This window comes from Narcine bancroftii, chromosome 1 (assembly GCF_036971445.1).
Source record: "Narcine bancroftii isolate sNarBan1 chromosome 1, sNarBan1.hap1, whole genome shotgun sequence".
NCBI classification, from domain to species: Eukaryota; Metazoa; Chordata; class Chondrichthyes; order Torpediniformes; family Narcinidae; genus Narcine; species Narcine bancroftii.
Window position 1 is genome coordinate 161,795,979 of NC_091469.1, and position 15,972 is coordinate 161,811,950.

General features: G+C 44.8%; 1 protein-coding gene across 6 annotated transcripts in view; it reads right to left on the reverse strand.

Moving 5' to 3' along the window:
• The window catches only part of dab2 (DAB adaptor protein 2), a 192,381-nt gene that overhangs the window by 65,278 nt on the left and 111,131 nt on the right, over window positions 1-15,972 (reverse strand). For all 6 annotated transcript variants that reach the window (XM_069883919.1, XM_069883951.1, XM_069883929.1 and 3 more), the window contains exons 4-6: window positions 15,616-15,714; window positions 3,033-3,164; window positions 1,077-1,163 (exon numbers count right to left, since the gene is read on the reverse strand). In XM_069883919.1, the coding sequence (XP_069740020.1) occupies window positions 1,077-1,163; window positions 3,033-3,164; window positions 15,616-15,714 (318 nt within the window). The remainder of the gene's footprint in view (window positions 1-1,076; window positions 1,164-3,032; window positions 3,165-15,615; window positions 15,715-15,972) is intronic.

The window sequence follows — 15,972 nt, forward strand, 5'->3', positions numbered from 1 at the left end:
TTTAAACAGTGTGGGAAAGTTTGTAGCGCTATAGCGCTACATAAAGACCATGGGTAAAAGTGATGGCGGACCTTACCCTCCCAGAATTCCATGCAGTAGAGAAAAGGTTGTATGCACGGCATATTCATGGAGGGGTTTCTCTGCCACACAGCATTCTGGGAAGTCAGGTCCACCATTGGTTTTTCCCATGGTCTTTATAAATTGTGCGCTATAGTGTTACCAACTTTCCCACGCTGTTTAAAAATAGTTCACTTTTGATACTTATTTCCTCTTTCTCTCCCACTGCAACTTTCCCACAGCAAAGTTTATACCTTCATTTTCAACTTTTCTTCCTTCATGTTCCTGCACTCATACAAAAACTTGGGTCATTTCAAACCCACAATGCAATTGCACGTTTCACACTTGCCTGATTGCAATGGCGATGCCTGCAGCTGCCGGAGATTGTACTAGGGGTTGAAGCCGTCAAAGCCATCAATCCCCGCTGTGAGATGACATCATCTGATGCTGGCATTGAGTTGATTTTGCTTTCACACGAGACACTTTAAAGGCCGATTGGCCGTTAATTCCTATGGTCACTTGCAAGTGTGAAAGGGGATTTCATGTCATCAGCGAACTTGCTGATCCAATTTACCACATTATCGACGAGAAACAACAATGGACCCAGCACCGATCCCTGAGGCACACAATTAGGCCCCGGTGTCCAGACAGAGAGGCGATCATCGCTTCTCCCGCAAAGCCAAAGTCTAATCCAAAGTACAGACATCAGGAGCCTCCCTAGGCCCCTGTTATATTGTTCCACGGTGCAGGGCAAGTTTGCGTCAGACTCCTGTACCTGGTAAGTTGCTTCCCACAACAATCTGCCCCAGCATTCAGTGAACATTCCCAGCAAATCCCGAGAGCCACTCGCCTGTGATGGGCCCCTCACCCCATCCCTACACTGGGCCTCAATGCAGGCTCCCCATCAGTGCCAGTCGTCCTCCCAAGGTAACGGCAGCCCACCCTATCGCCCTGACCCTCAGCCAGACAAGCCCACCGGAGGTGATCTGCGTCAGCCCCAGACATCCCAAGCCACTCACCTTCGCTTGGGTTTCTGCATGCTCCTTTTTCTTCAGGTTGTACACCAGTTGGAAGAGGTCCTTCAGGTCCACCACCAGAGGCTCAGCCTGAGGAACACAAACATAAAACATTACAGCACAGTACAGGCCCTTCGGCCCACAATGTTGTGCTGACCTATATAAACCGAAACTAAACCATCCTTCCCTACAAATGTACATTGTCTTTTAAATGTCCCTATTGTACCAGCCTCCACCACCAGCCCTGGCAATGCATTCCAGGCCCCCACCACTCTCTATGCAAAAAAAAAAACTTACCCCTGATGTCTCCCCTCGTCTTTACTCCTTTCACTTTATCCAGACGTCCTCTGGCATTTGCTAGACTAGCCCCAGGGAAAAGGGTGCTAGCTGTCTGCCCCATTTACACCTCTTTTAATCTTGCAGACCTCTAACCAAGAGGGAGGAGCTCGTGGTTCACAAATAGCACAGGATACTGCAAAGGTCTTGGGCAGACCCGCCACTGAGAACCCCCCTCAGGAGGCGGGGCAACCATTCACCACCCTGCTGCTCCTCAGCGGCGACAGCTTGGCATCTCACTCCCGGTGGAATAATCAAAAGGACAGAGGGCAGGCAAGAGTCATGGTGGAGCCCAGACCAGCCGAAGGGGCATTCAGGTTCAGAATCAGAATTTACTGTTGTGAACAAGCCACGAAGTACGTTGTTTTGCGGCAACGTCACAGTGTAAACTTTCATATAAACCACCTTACAGCAATAAATCAAAACAGTGCACGAAAAGTGAAAGTCAGGCAGTGTCTTTGGTTCATTGATCATTCAGGAATCTGATGGCAGTGGGGAAGAAGCTGTCCCTGTGCAGCTAAGGGCTCGTCTTCAGGCTCCTGTATTTTTTCCCTGATGGTAGCAGAGTGAAGAGGGCATGGCCTGGGTGGTGGGGGGTACTTGAGGATACTTTTTTGAGACACCGCCTCATGTAGACGTCCTCGATGAAGTGAAATCTGGTGCCTGTGATGTCACAGGCCGAGTTAACAACCCTCTGGGGTTTTTTCTTGTCCTGAGAGTTAATGGCTCCATACCACACAGTGATGCAACCAGCCAGAAATCTCTCCACAATACACCTGTAGAGGTTTACAAGAGTCTTTGATGTACCAAATCTCCTCAGACACCTCACAATGTACAAGCCGCTGGTGAGCCTTCTTCATGACTGCATCAACATGGAGACTCCAGGACAGATCCTGGGAGATGTTGACACCCAGGAAATTTGAAGTTCTTGACCCTCTCCACTACTGAACCCCGGTTGAGGACTGGGTTGGGGTATCTGCTAGCTATAACCATATAACCACTTACAGCACAGAACAGGCCAGTTCAGACGTACTAGTCCATGCCGTAGAAAATCCCCACCCTCCTAGTCCCACTGACCAGCACCCGGTCCATACCCCTCTAGTCCCCTCCTATCCATGTAACGATCCAGTCTTTCCTTAAATGTAACCAATGATCCCGCCTCGACCACGTCTGCCGGAAGTTCATTCCACATCCCCCACCACCCTCTGCGTAAAGAAATTTCCCCTCATGTTCCCCTTATAATTTTCCCCCTTCAATCTTAAACCATGCCCTCTAGTTTGAATCTCCCCCACTCTTTTCGAATGGTGGGAGGAAACTGGAGCCCCCGGGGAGAACTTACAAAATCCTTACGAACAGCCTGGGATTCAAAGCTAGGGGTCACCGCCGCTGTAACAATGCGGCTCTAACCGCTCCACTAACTGTGCCACCCATTTTCATCTAGGTTAAAAGCGCCTTGCAGGGATGGAGACGCAGTCGTGCAACGGGCAATCTGGGTCACACTGTCTGACAGCAGCAGTTGGGAATCTTCTTCGGGGAATATGAGCAGCAGAGTGGGGGGGGGGGTGCCGGCGACGATCAAAGCGGTGGTCCGCCACTGCCCATCTCCACTATGGGCCACCGTACCTGCTGGGCAGTCTTGATCGCAAAGAACTGGTGCTGTCCCTCTGCTCCACAAACGTAACCGAATGCACGATTGTCTGTGACGTCCCGGGCAATGAAGGAGATCCTGTTGACCGTGTGCTCGTGTTCGATCACCTGGAGAAAGGGAGAGGCTCAAGGTCACTTCTCAGAGGGACACTGTTGGCGTCCATAGGAGGTTAAGATACATCACCATTTTGGGACAGAGCCCTTCTTCAAGGCATGAGTAAAATGGTTTTTTTTAATTTAGACCTGCAGCACCGTAACGGACCCTTTTGGAGCACTAGATGGTGCTGAGCAATTTCCACCCAATTAACCTACAATTCCCCCTTCGCTACATTATTTTGAACAGTGGCAGGAAACCAGAGTCCACCACCCCCCCCCCCGGGAAAACCCATGCAGACATGGAAAGAACATACAAACTCCTTACAGACAGTATGGGATTCAAACCCCGGTCCCGATCACTGGAGCTGTAACGGCGTTGTGCTCACCGCCACACCAACTGGGCCGCTCCTTTACCCCCAGACCTGGTGAGTTCCTCTAGCATTTCTCAGCCACTTGCTCTTCACTCTGACCTTGAAGAAGGGCTCAGGCCCGAAACGTCAGTTACCTCGGACGACGCTTCGAGTTCCTCCAGCAGTTCTTTTTAACCTGACCTCCAACATGGGTCAGACTCTAGCATCGTTTTGCCAGCTGACCTTTCCTTCCTGAGTCTGGATAGAGGAAAGCCCAGGTCTTTGGAACCTTGCCCAATGTCCCCCTCACCTCGCAACAGAGGCTGGCTACAGACAAGCCCACAAAATATAGCTGCATTCCACAGCGGGAAGTCTGGAAAGTAAACACTTGGGGCAGCTCGCATCTGCTCAGAGCAAGTCAACGTTTCAGGTGGAGAACTCTTCGGACTGGGAAGGAGTCTAAGGGTGTGGGGGGAGGGGGATAATGCAGTACATTACAGTACAGGACCTTCAGCCCGCGACACATACCTAAAAAATCCTAAACCCTCTCTACCCCGTAACCCTCTGTTTTTCTTCCATCCATGTGCCTGTCTCTTAAATGCCCTCAATGTTCCAACCTCCACCACTGTAGAAGGCTGTGTTTATAGCCAATCTAGAAATATCAATTATGAGAAAACCAGCACAGTGTACTGACAATAACCACACCAACAGTGCGAGTATAATTTAATAAACTAATATGTACACTAAGAGGTCTTGTCTCTCTACAAGACGGACCTGGAAGGCTAGACTGTAGCTCTGGACTGCTTTCTAGACAAGGTCACCGGGATGGCCCCTGGTGGCCTAGTGGTGGAATTACATATCACCACACTGATTTTCCCATTACAGAAATAAAGTTGCGGACTTCCAGAGAAAAGGCTGGAAAGAAGTGACAAAACTAAACCAAGGGACTTTCTAGACAGGAAATTAGAATCAATTATCTCTCCTGCTCTAAAAAAAATGTTTCAAGGTAATCACATCAACCCATACCCCTTCCAGGCTCTAGACTACATAATACTTTCAACACAAAGATGCAAAATGCCTTGCTGACTGACCCCAACAGGCTGCAGAGGCCCTGTCGAACAGGCTGCAGAGGCCCTGTCGAACAGGCTGCAGAGGCCCTGTCGAACAGGCTGCAGAGGCCCTGTCGAACAGGCTGCAGAGGCCCTGTCGAACAGGCTGCAGAGGCCCTGTCGAACAGGCTGCAGAGGCCCTGTCGAACAGGCTGCAGAGGCCCTGTCGAACAGGCTGCAGAGGCCCTGTCGAACAGGCTGCAGAGGCCCTGTCGAACAGGCTGCAGAGGCCCTGTCGAACAGGCTGCAGAGGCCCTGTCGAACAGGCTGCAGAGGCCCTGTCGAACAGGCTGGCATTGGACAGTGATAATGAATGACTGAGACCAAGGCAAACAGAGCACTGTATATTGCAAGCATCGTCCAGGCTGCTCCCATTGTACATGCTACAAATTAATATCTTTTAATTATAATATATACATGTAAAAAGCTAATCGATGTCAACCATTTTCCTGTCTTTAAAAATGTGCAAAAACTGACTGCTAATGCCTTAACTTGTAACAATACTTTCAGCGAGGTGACTCTCTAATCCATATGCAGGAATGGTTCCTGAATACTGCTCCCTTGCCCTGGATTAGCTGAACGAGGTTCCAATAGTACTGGTGAGGTGACTCTGTCTACCCACCACTGGCACCCCTCATTCCCGCTGACTTAATAAAGACTGTGTTTTGGACTTTGTGGTTTGTTATACCTCAACAAAAGTCGTGACTTTAATACCACCATTCCTGGCAAGGCATTCCAGGCCCCCCACAGAAACAACTTACCACTGACGTCTCCCCTAAACTTCCCTCCCTTCACTTTGTACACCCATCCCTTGGTGTCTGCTGATCGTGCCCTGGGATACGGGGGCTGCCTGTCCTCCCTATCGACGCCTTGTAGACCTCCATTAAGCCACCTCTCATCCTTCTACACTCCAGAGAACAGCTAACCTTGCCTCCTAAGGCTTGTTTTCCAATCCAGGCAACATCCTGGTGAATCTCCTCTGCACCCTCTCCATATCCTTCCTGTAATGAGGTGACTGGAACTGAACCCAACATTCCAGGTGTGGTCGAACCAGAGTTTTATAGAGCTGCCACATTATCCTTTTCTCCCTGTGGACGTTGCGTGACCTGCTGAGTTTCTCCAGCACTGTTGTACATTGGAGTCGACCCCAGTGCCTGCAGACATTTGTTTTAACTTGGACGCATCTGGACATGATGCCCCTGTAAAAGATGGTAAGAGACCTCAAATACATTACATTTCCCCCAGGCTTCTCAGAAAGTCCTCTTGGGTATGTTTCAAAGCCTTGCAAAGTCCCCTCGAGCGCAAGGACTGGTGTGCAAGTTAGGCGGCACACAGAACGCTTGACAGCCTTCTGCCAAAGTGAAACACAAAGGTTTGCAGGCTCTGTGATTGTTGTGAAGAAAAAATGCTGGAGGAGCTCGGCTGGTCTCATAGCGTCCATGGGAGGTACATCTGACATTTTGGGCCTGAGCCCTTCTTCCAGATCATGAGCACAAAGCAGGCAGGGTCCTGCAATAAAAGGCTGGGGGAGAAGGGAGGAGTGGGTAGGTGGAGGAGCACAGATCGACACATAATGAAGTGACCAGAATATTCCATGGGTAGGACTGGGTGACCTTGGGAATGTTACCTAGTGAACGGGAGCTGTTGGAGAAACCGGCTTCTGATGGCCCCAGACCCCAAAACAATTCTCTCCCCCTCAGATGCAGCCTGACCAGCCGAGTTAGATTTACTACAACTCAAGTTTTAGGCCAGAATACTCAGCAGTAGAATTAGGCCATTCAGCCCCTTTCCCTCTCAACCCTTCTCACCTTTGATCCCCTTATTGACTCAAAACCTATTAAACCTCCATTTTAAATTGACACAGTGACTTGGCCTCCAGAGCTGTCTGTGGCAACACCACCCTCAGACTGAACATCTGCCCTAAAGGGAATTAAAACTCTAAAGTCTGCAGACGCGGTGGTTGACCACGATGTGCTGGAGAAACTTAGCAGATCAAACCGTGTCCTTTCTGCAGCAAAGGTTAAAAATACACAACCGACTTTTTGGGCCTGAGGCCTTCTCAAGGTGTGGAAAATGTTGGCAGGCGTCCGAATAAGGGGAGAGGTGAGGCGGGGGGGAGGGGTGGCCACAAAGGGAGGGAGGGGAAAACAGCGGGCAGGGGGGCGGAGGGACAGCTCTGTGAATAGAGACGGAAATAGATTGCGAACTGACGGGAAGGGAGGGGGAAAGGAGAGCAGGTCGCCAGAAGCTGGAAAGGTCAACCTTAATGGCCGGAGAGCGCCCAGGCGTGAAATCGGGTGTTCCTCCAATTTGCAAGTGGTCTGGGTGGGACGGTACACAGGGTCACGGACAGACATGCGAGTGTGGGAGTGGGACACAGAGCTGAAATGGTTGGTCCACTGGGAAGTCCCAGTCACTGATGTGGACAGAGTGAAGGAGCTCAGTGAAGCGCTCTCCCAGTCTGAGCCCAGTCTCCCCGAAGGCCTCAAAAGGGATATCCTTTCATTCCGAGGCTGTGCCCTCTGGTCGCACAACTTCTCCACGTCCATGGTATCCAGCATGTTTAGATGAGATCTTCCCTCATTCTACTAAACTCCAGCGAGTGCAGGCCCCGAGCCACCAAATATTCCTCTCATCCCCAGGGCCATTCTTGTAAACCACCTCCTGACACACTACAGCAGCCATTCTCAATGGGGGTTGTACGCCCCCTCTCCCATCTTACCCCCACCACCCCACAGAGGCCACAGCATATTTAAGGTGGGGGGGGTGGTCATGGACTGGAATCATAAAACATTTTTCTGATTTTTTTGTTCCGTCAGTAGGAGAGAAGTACAGAAGGAACCAGAAAGTGACTGCTTCACAGGGAAGGGGGCCCAAAGACTGAGCGGAGTCCCCTGGGGGCCATCGCCAAAAGAAAAAAAGGCTGAGAAAGTTTGCAGTGCCAGCACATCCTTCCTCAGATGTGGGGCTTAAAGCTGGCCATGGACTACTTGATATAGAGTGGGCCATTCAGCCCATCGAGTCTGCTCTGACAATCCATCACTAACTGATCTGTTCTCCCACCCAGCCCCACTCCATGGGCTTTTCCCCCCAGTAATACCCTGACTATTCAGATACCCATCAATCTCTACCTCAAATGCACCCAACGGCCTGGCCTCCACAGCCTCCCGTGACAGCAAATTCCAGAAGTTCATCGCTCTCTGGCTAAAGAAACTCCTCCACATCGCTGTTATAAATGGGCACCCTTCAATCCTGAAGTTATGCCCTCTTGTCCTAGACTCTCCTATTGTGAGAAACAACATTTCCACATCTCCTCTGTCCAGGCCTTTCAACAGTTCAATAGCCATAAAACGTTCTTCATATTCTAAATCTTTTATTCCAGGAATCATTCTTGTGAATCATTTCTGAACCCTCTCTAATGTCAGCACATCCTTTCTTAAATAAGGAGTCCAAAACTGTACCTGTACTCCAAGAGAGGCCCCACCAGTGCTTAGAACATAAAAAATGGGAACAGGAGTCGGCCTTCCAGCCCGTCGAGCCCTCTCCGCCATTCAGTGAGATCATGGCTGATCTGATAATTGATTCATCTCCACCCACCTGCCTTTTCCTCATATCCCCTAATTCCTTCCTTAAGTAAAATTCTATCTATCTGAACCTTAAATATGTTTAATAAAGTCGCCTCGACTGCTTCCCTGAGTAGAGAATTCCACAGATTCACGACTCTCTGGGAAAGTTTTTCCTCATCTCCATCCTCAATCTACTCCCCTGAATCTTGAGGACGTGTCCCCTAGTTCTGACCTCAACTACCAGTGAAAACAATTTTCCTGCCTCTATCTTATCCATCCCTTTCATAATTTTATATGTTTCTATAGCATCTCCTCTCATTCTTCTGAATTCAAGTGAGTATAATCCTAGGTGATTTAGTCTCTCCTTGTAGGTCAACCCCCTCATCTCTGGGATCAACCTGGTGAACTTCCTCTGGACTGCCTCCAAGGTCAGTCTATCCTTCCTCAAGTATGGAGACCAAATTGATACAGCATTTGTGCAAGAAACACATTTAACTGAATTGGAGCACAAGAAATTAAAGAGAAATTGGGTAGGACACGTAACAGCATCGTCGTATAATTCAAAAGCAAGAGGAGTAGCTATATTAATTAGTAAAAATGTGCCAATTAAAATAGAAGAGGAAATAATAAATCCAGCTGGGAGATATGTAATGATAAAATGTCAGATATATTCGGAGTTTTGGAATCTACTCAATGTATATTCACCTAACGAAGAAGATCAAAAGTTTATGCAAGATATTTTTTGAAGATAGCAGATACGCAAGGGAACATATTAATAGGAGGGGATTTCAACCTGAATTTGGATTCAAATATGGACAAAACTGGGAAAAAAATTAACAGAAAGAACAAAGTAACCAAATTTATAATTAAATCGATGGAAGAAATGCAACTTTTGGATATATGGAGGAAACAACACGCAAATGAAAAGGAATATTCATATTATTCGGGTAGACATAAAACATACTCAAGAATAGACCTATTTTTGTTATCAGCTCGTATGCAAGATAGAGTAAGAAAAACAGAATATAAAGCTAGAATATTATCGGACCATTCACCCTTGATATTGACAATAGAGTTAGAGGACATCCCTCCAAGAATGTATAGATGGAGATTAAACTCCATGCTACTTAAAAGACAGGATTTTAGAGAATTAATTGAAAGACAAATTAAAATGTACTTTGAAATAAATACGGAATCAGTGAAAGATAAGTTTATACTATGGGATGCAATGAAAGCGTTCATCAGAGGGCAAATAATAAGTTATGTAACCAAGATGAAGAAGGACTACAATCAGAAAACAGAGCAGTTGGAAAGGGAAATAGTAAATATAGAAAAAGAATTAGCAATGAAGGAAGATACAACTAAAAGAAGAGAATTGGCAGATAAAAAAATAAAATATGAAACATTACAAACATATAAGGTGGAGAAGAACATAATGAAGACAAAACAGAAGTATTATGAAGTAGGGGAAAAAACGCACAAAATCCTAGCATGGCAGCTTAAGACAGAACAAGCTAAGAAAATGGTATTGGCATCAAGGAAAAAAGACAAACAAATCACATATAATCCAAAGGAGATCAAGGAAAACTTTAGAGAATTCTATGAACAATTATACCAAACTGAAAACGAAGGGAAAGAAGGGAAAATAGATGAATTTTTAACTAAAATTGAACTACCAAAATTACAAATAGAGGAACAAAATAAATTAACAGAACCATTTGAAATAGTAGAAATACAAGAGATAACAAAAATATTACCAAATAATAAGACACCAGGAGAGGATGGATTCCCAATAGAATTCTATAAAACATTTAAAGATTTATTAATTCCTCCCCTCCTGGAAGTAATCAATCAGATTGATAAAACACAAAGCTTACCAGATTCATGTAAAACAGGAATAATTACAGTAAAACTAAAGCAAGGGAAAGATCCACTCGCACCAGCGTCATATAGACCAATATCATTACTTAACACAGATTATAAGATAATAGCTAAACTATTAGCAAACTGATTAGCAGAGTATGTACCGAAAATGGTAAATCTAAACCAAACTGGATTTATTTAAAAAAGACGCACAACAGACAATATTTGTAAATTTATTAACTTAATTCATGCAGTAGAAGGGAGTAAAGTGCCAACAGTAGCAGTTGCTTTAGATGCAGAGAAGGCCTTTGACAGAGTAGAATGGAATTATTTATTCAAAGTATTGCAAAAATTCAGTTTACCAGAGAAGTATATTAATTGGATTAAAGCATTATATAAGGGGCCATTGGCGAAAGTGACAGTAAATGGATATATATCAAAGCAATTTAACTTAAGCAGGTCAACATGGCAGGGATGCCCACTATCACCCTTATTGTTCGCGTTAGGTATAGAACCACTAGCAGAATTGATAAGAACAGAAAATAATATAAAAGGGATAAAAATTAAAGACAAGGAATATAAAATCAGTTTATTTGCGGATGATGTTATAGTATGCTTAACAGAACCAGAACTATCAATAAAAGAATTATATAAGAAATTGAAGGAATATGGAGAAGTGTTGGGTTACAAGATTAACGGAAATAAAAGTGAAGCAATGCCAATGAATAATGCGGATTTCTCTAAATTTAAGAAGGAATCACCATTCAGATGGCAAATGCAAGCAATAAGATACCTAGGTATACAAATGAATAAAAATCTCGGCCAACTATATAAACTCAATTATTATCCACTAATGAAAAAAATTACAGGATGATTTAGAGCATTGGAAAGATTTACCACTAACACTAATAGGAAGGATAAACTGTATTAAAATGAACATTTTCCCAAGGATATTATACCTATTTCAGGCATTGCCAATACACTTGACAGAGAAATTCTTCAAGGAGTTAAAGAAAATAATAAGGAAATTTTTATGGAAAGGGGGGAAACCAAGGATAGCACTAGATAAATTAACAGAATGGTATAAACAAGGAGGCTTACAACTGCCAAACTTTAAAAATTATTATAGAGCCGCACAATTAAGATACCTATCAGATTTTTATCAAACAAGGGAAAAGCCAGATTGGACTAGATTAGAATTAGATAAAATAGGGGAAAAGATACCTGAACACATATTATATAAATGGGATGAAAAATTGGTACAACGTAGGAGTTCTCCAGTATTACATCATCTTCTCAATATTTGGAAAAAGATTCATGTAGAAAGGAATAAAACAAATTACCAATTACCAAAACTAATATTGACGCAAAATAAGTTACTCCCTTTTACAATAGATAACCTTTCCTTCAGAGAATGGGAGAAAAAAGGGATCAAAAGAATAGAAAATTGTTTTTCAGGAAATAGATTATTATCCTTTGAACAAATGAAAGATAAATACAATATAACTCAAGATACAGTGCTGGCATATTACCAATTGAGATCCTACTTGAAGGACAAATTAGGAAGCAGTCTGAGTTTACCAGAGGGAAGTAACTTTGAATATGTGATTACAGATACAATGATAATCAAAAGATTTATAACAAATATGTATATTAAACTGCAAGAAAAGGAGAATGAAGAAACAAATGGTAAAACTAAACAAAAATGGGAACAAGATTTAAATATAAAGATAAAAAAGGAAACATGGGAGAAGTTATGTTCTGGAACGATGAGAAATACAATAAATACGAGGTTACATATGATACAATATAACTGGATACACAGGCTATACATTACACCTCAAAAGTTAAATAAATGGGACCCAACAGTATCTGATAGATGTTTTTGATGTAAAAAAGAAATGGGAACAACAATTCATGCAATCTGGACATGTGAGAAAGTAGAAAAATTTTGGGAAGATCTCAACCAGATATTAAATAAAATAACAGAAAACAATATACCAAAAAACCCAGAGATCTTCCTCCTAAGTAACATAAAAAACAAAGAATTTGGAATTGATTTGGAGGATGCACAAAAAAGATTTGTTAAGATAGCTCTAGCCGTAGCAAAAATATGTATTATGTCAACCTGGAAATTGGAAGATAATTTGAAAATACAACAATGGTATATAGAAATGAATAAATGTATTCCATTAGAAAAAATAACATATAGTTTAAGAAATAATATTGAAATATTTGAACAAATATGGGAGCCTTACATTAAATACAAAAGAAAAAACCAACCGGGGACATTCACTACCTAACTTAACGAAAGGAGAAGGAAATGAAAAGAATTGACTCAGTGGAATTTCTTATTTATTTTTATTGAATGACAACATTGTTTGACTGGTTTAATGTATCTTAGATTTTGTACTTTAAATGGATGGGGGGGAGGTAGGGAGGGTGGGATGGGAGGAGGGGGGGGGGAGAAAATGACACTGTATATAATTGAAAAGGAAAATGTATGTATCATGGTCAATGTGGTTTATGGTGTGAAAAATAAAAAAATTTTAAAAAAGTATGGAGACCAGAACTGCACTTAAAACTCCAGGTGCAGCCTCACCAGGAACTTGTACAGTTGCAGCATAACTTCCCTGCTCTTGAATTCAATTCCTCTAACGATGAAGGCCAACATTCCATTTTCCTTCTTAATAACCTGTTGTACCTGCAACCCAACTTTTTGCGATTCATGCACAAGCCTTCCCAAGTCCTTCTGCACGACAGCATCCTGCAGTCTTTCACCATTTAAATAATAATCTGCTCTTCTATTTTTCCTACCAGTTACTAACATTTACTAATGTTGTCCTCCATCTGCCACTCACCTAACTTAACTATATCCTTCTGCAGCCTCTCCACATCCTCCCTACAATTTGCTTTTCCACTCAATTTAGTATCAACCGCAAACTTGGCTACACGACCCTCTGTCCCCTCTCCTAAATCGTCAATGTAAATGGTGAACAGCTGCGGGCCCAGCACCGACCCCTGTGGCACCCACTTACCACTATCTGCCAATCAGAAAAACATCCATTTACCCCGACTCTCTGCCTTCTTTCAGTTAACCAATCCTCAATCCTTGTCAATATTCTTCCCCCAACTCCATTCATCTATATCTTATTGATAAGTCTCTTGTGCGGCACCTTATCCAACGCCTTCTGGAAATCCAAATAGACAACATCAACCTGTTCCCCTCTATCTATTGCACCTCAAAGAATGCCAGCAAGTTTGTCCAACAAGACCTGCCCTTTCTGAATCCATGCTGTGTCTGCCTGATGGAATCCCTTTGTTCTAAATGTCTCGTTATTTCATCCTTAATGGAAACTTCAAGCATTTTGCCGACTACAGACATTAAGCTAACTAGCTGATAGTTACCCGTCTTCTGTGTACATCCTTGCTTCTAATAATCAAGTTCTCAGCCATCAAGGGGGGGAAACCAATGCCTCCTTCTCTGTGGCAGGGATTAGTACCTCAACTATCAGCTACAACTAAACAGCCAGAGATTGCTTTGCTCTCAACAGCAAGATAGTCAGAGGAGGTTGGAGAACGGGGACAAGACATTAACGTGCTGGAGCAATTCAGCAGGTCAAAACAGCGTCTGTGGGAAGAGTTAACGAAAAGACAAGGTTTCCGGTCAGAGCCCATCAGGGGGAGGTGAAGTGGGTGGAGGACAGGCTGATAGGTGAATGCTACTGGGAAGGGGCTGAGAGGTCCTGGGGCAAAGGAGGGAGGAAGCCACTCTGATAGGAGGAAAGGATGAGGGATGGGGGTAAAAATGTCCAAGGGACGGGGTAGAGGGATCCTAGGGATGTGGGGAGTGGAGAGAGGGGCGTGAGGGAACAGGCAAGGGGAAGTGAGAAAAAGTGGGGAATTATCGGCCAGTGAGCCTTACATCAGTAGTGGGCAAAATGATGGAATCCATTATTAAGGATGTAATAGCGGAGCATATGACTAGCAGAGAAGGGATCGGACAGAGTCAACATGGATTTACAAAAGGTAAATCGTGTTTGACAAATCTATTGGAATTCTTTGAGATGGTGACAGGTAAAATAGATGGGGGAGAGCCAGTGGATGTGGTGTACCTGGACTTCCAAAAGGCCTTCGATAAGGTCCCGCATAAACGACTGGCTTCCAAAATCAAGGCTCATGGGATTGGGGGCAAAGTATTGATGTGGATTGAGAACTGGCTGACAGATAGATGACAGAGAGTTGGGATAAATGGCTCGTTTTCTGAGTGGCAGGCGGTGACCAGTGGGGTACCACAGGGATCTGTACTGGGACCCCAGCTGTTCACAATTTACATTAATGATCTGGATGAGGGGATTGGATGTAATATCTCCAAATTTGCAGATGACACTAAGCTAGGAGGGGTTGTGTGCATGGAAGAGGGGGTCAGGAAGCTCCAGTGTGATTTGGATAAATTGAATACATGGCAAATGCACTACAATGTGGATAAATGTGAGGTTATCCACTTTGGTAATACAAACCGGAGGGCAGATTACTATTTGAATGGCAATAGATTGGGAGATGGGGAAGTGCAGAGAGACCTAGGGGTACTTGTACATCAGTCTCTGAAGGCGAGCATGTAGGTACAGCAGGCGGTTAAAAAGGCAAATGGTATGTTGGCCTTCATATCAAGAGGGTTTGAGTATAGGAACAAGGATACCTTACTGCAGCTGTACAGGGCCTTAGTGAGACCCCACCTGGAGGATTGTGTGCAGTTTTGGTCGCCTTATCTAAGGAAGGATGCTCTTGCAATGGAGGGAGTGCAGAGGCGATTCACCAGGCTGATACCTGGAATGGCAGGAATGACTTGTGAGGAAAGATTGCGCACATTGGGATTGTACTCGCTGGAGTTTAGAAGATTGAGAGGGGATCTCATAGAGACATATAAAATTCTGGCAGGACTGGACAGAATGGATGCAGATGGGATGTTTCCAAGGATGGGAAAATCCAGAACCCGGGGCCATGGTTTGAGGATAATAGGCAAACCATTTAGGACCGAGATGAGGAGGAATTTCTTTACCCAGAGGGTGGTGAATCTGTGGAATTCATTGCCACAGAGGGCAGTAGAGGCAGGTTCATTAAATCTATTTAAGAGGGAATTAGATCTATTTCTTCAGTAGAAGGGTATTAAAGGTTACGGAGAGAAGGCGGGGACGGGGTACTGAACTTTAAGATCAGCCATGATCTCGTTGAATGGCGGAGCAGGCTCGAAGGGTCGAATGACCTACTCCTGCTCCTATCTTCTATGTTTCTATGTTTTAAGTGGTCTGAGGGATGGGGGGAATAAAGGGGTCAGAGTGACTGGGGAATAAAGGGGTTCAAGGGACGCAAGGAAGGGGTCCGAGGGGCGGTGGGGAGGAAGGGGTCCAAGGGGCAGTGGGGAGGAAGGGGTCCTAGGGGCAGTGGGGAGGAAGGGGTCCGAGGGGCAGAGGGGAGGAAGGGGTTCAAGGGGCAGTGGGGTGGGAGGGATCCGAGGGGCAGTGGGGCGGAAGGAGTCCAATGTGGGAGGGAGTCTGAGGAGTGAAGGGATACTCACCCCAGTCTTCTCATCGATCAGTTTGATTCCAGACAGGGAGATGGTGAGCCAGATCCTCTGCTTGTGTTGTCCCTGTGCACGGGCAGCTATTGCAATGCCCTGGAGAGTACAATTAGAACAGATACTTTGTTAATCCAGGGGCATTTCAGTTGAGAGTCAGGTTTGATTAAACCTTGGGATGTAGTCACATTTCTGACACACACACATTGCTGATTGATCCCTTCAAAATCACGTTGGAGCAAAGAAGCAAGAGATGGCCATTTTCCCCATCCAGACTCCTCCGCCATTCAAGGTGTCTGATCTAGTGGCAGACCCTGCCTTTTCTTCCCCAGTTCCCCCTTACTCTGCAAAAATAAA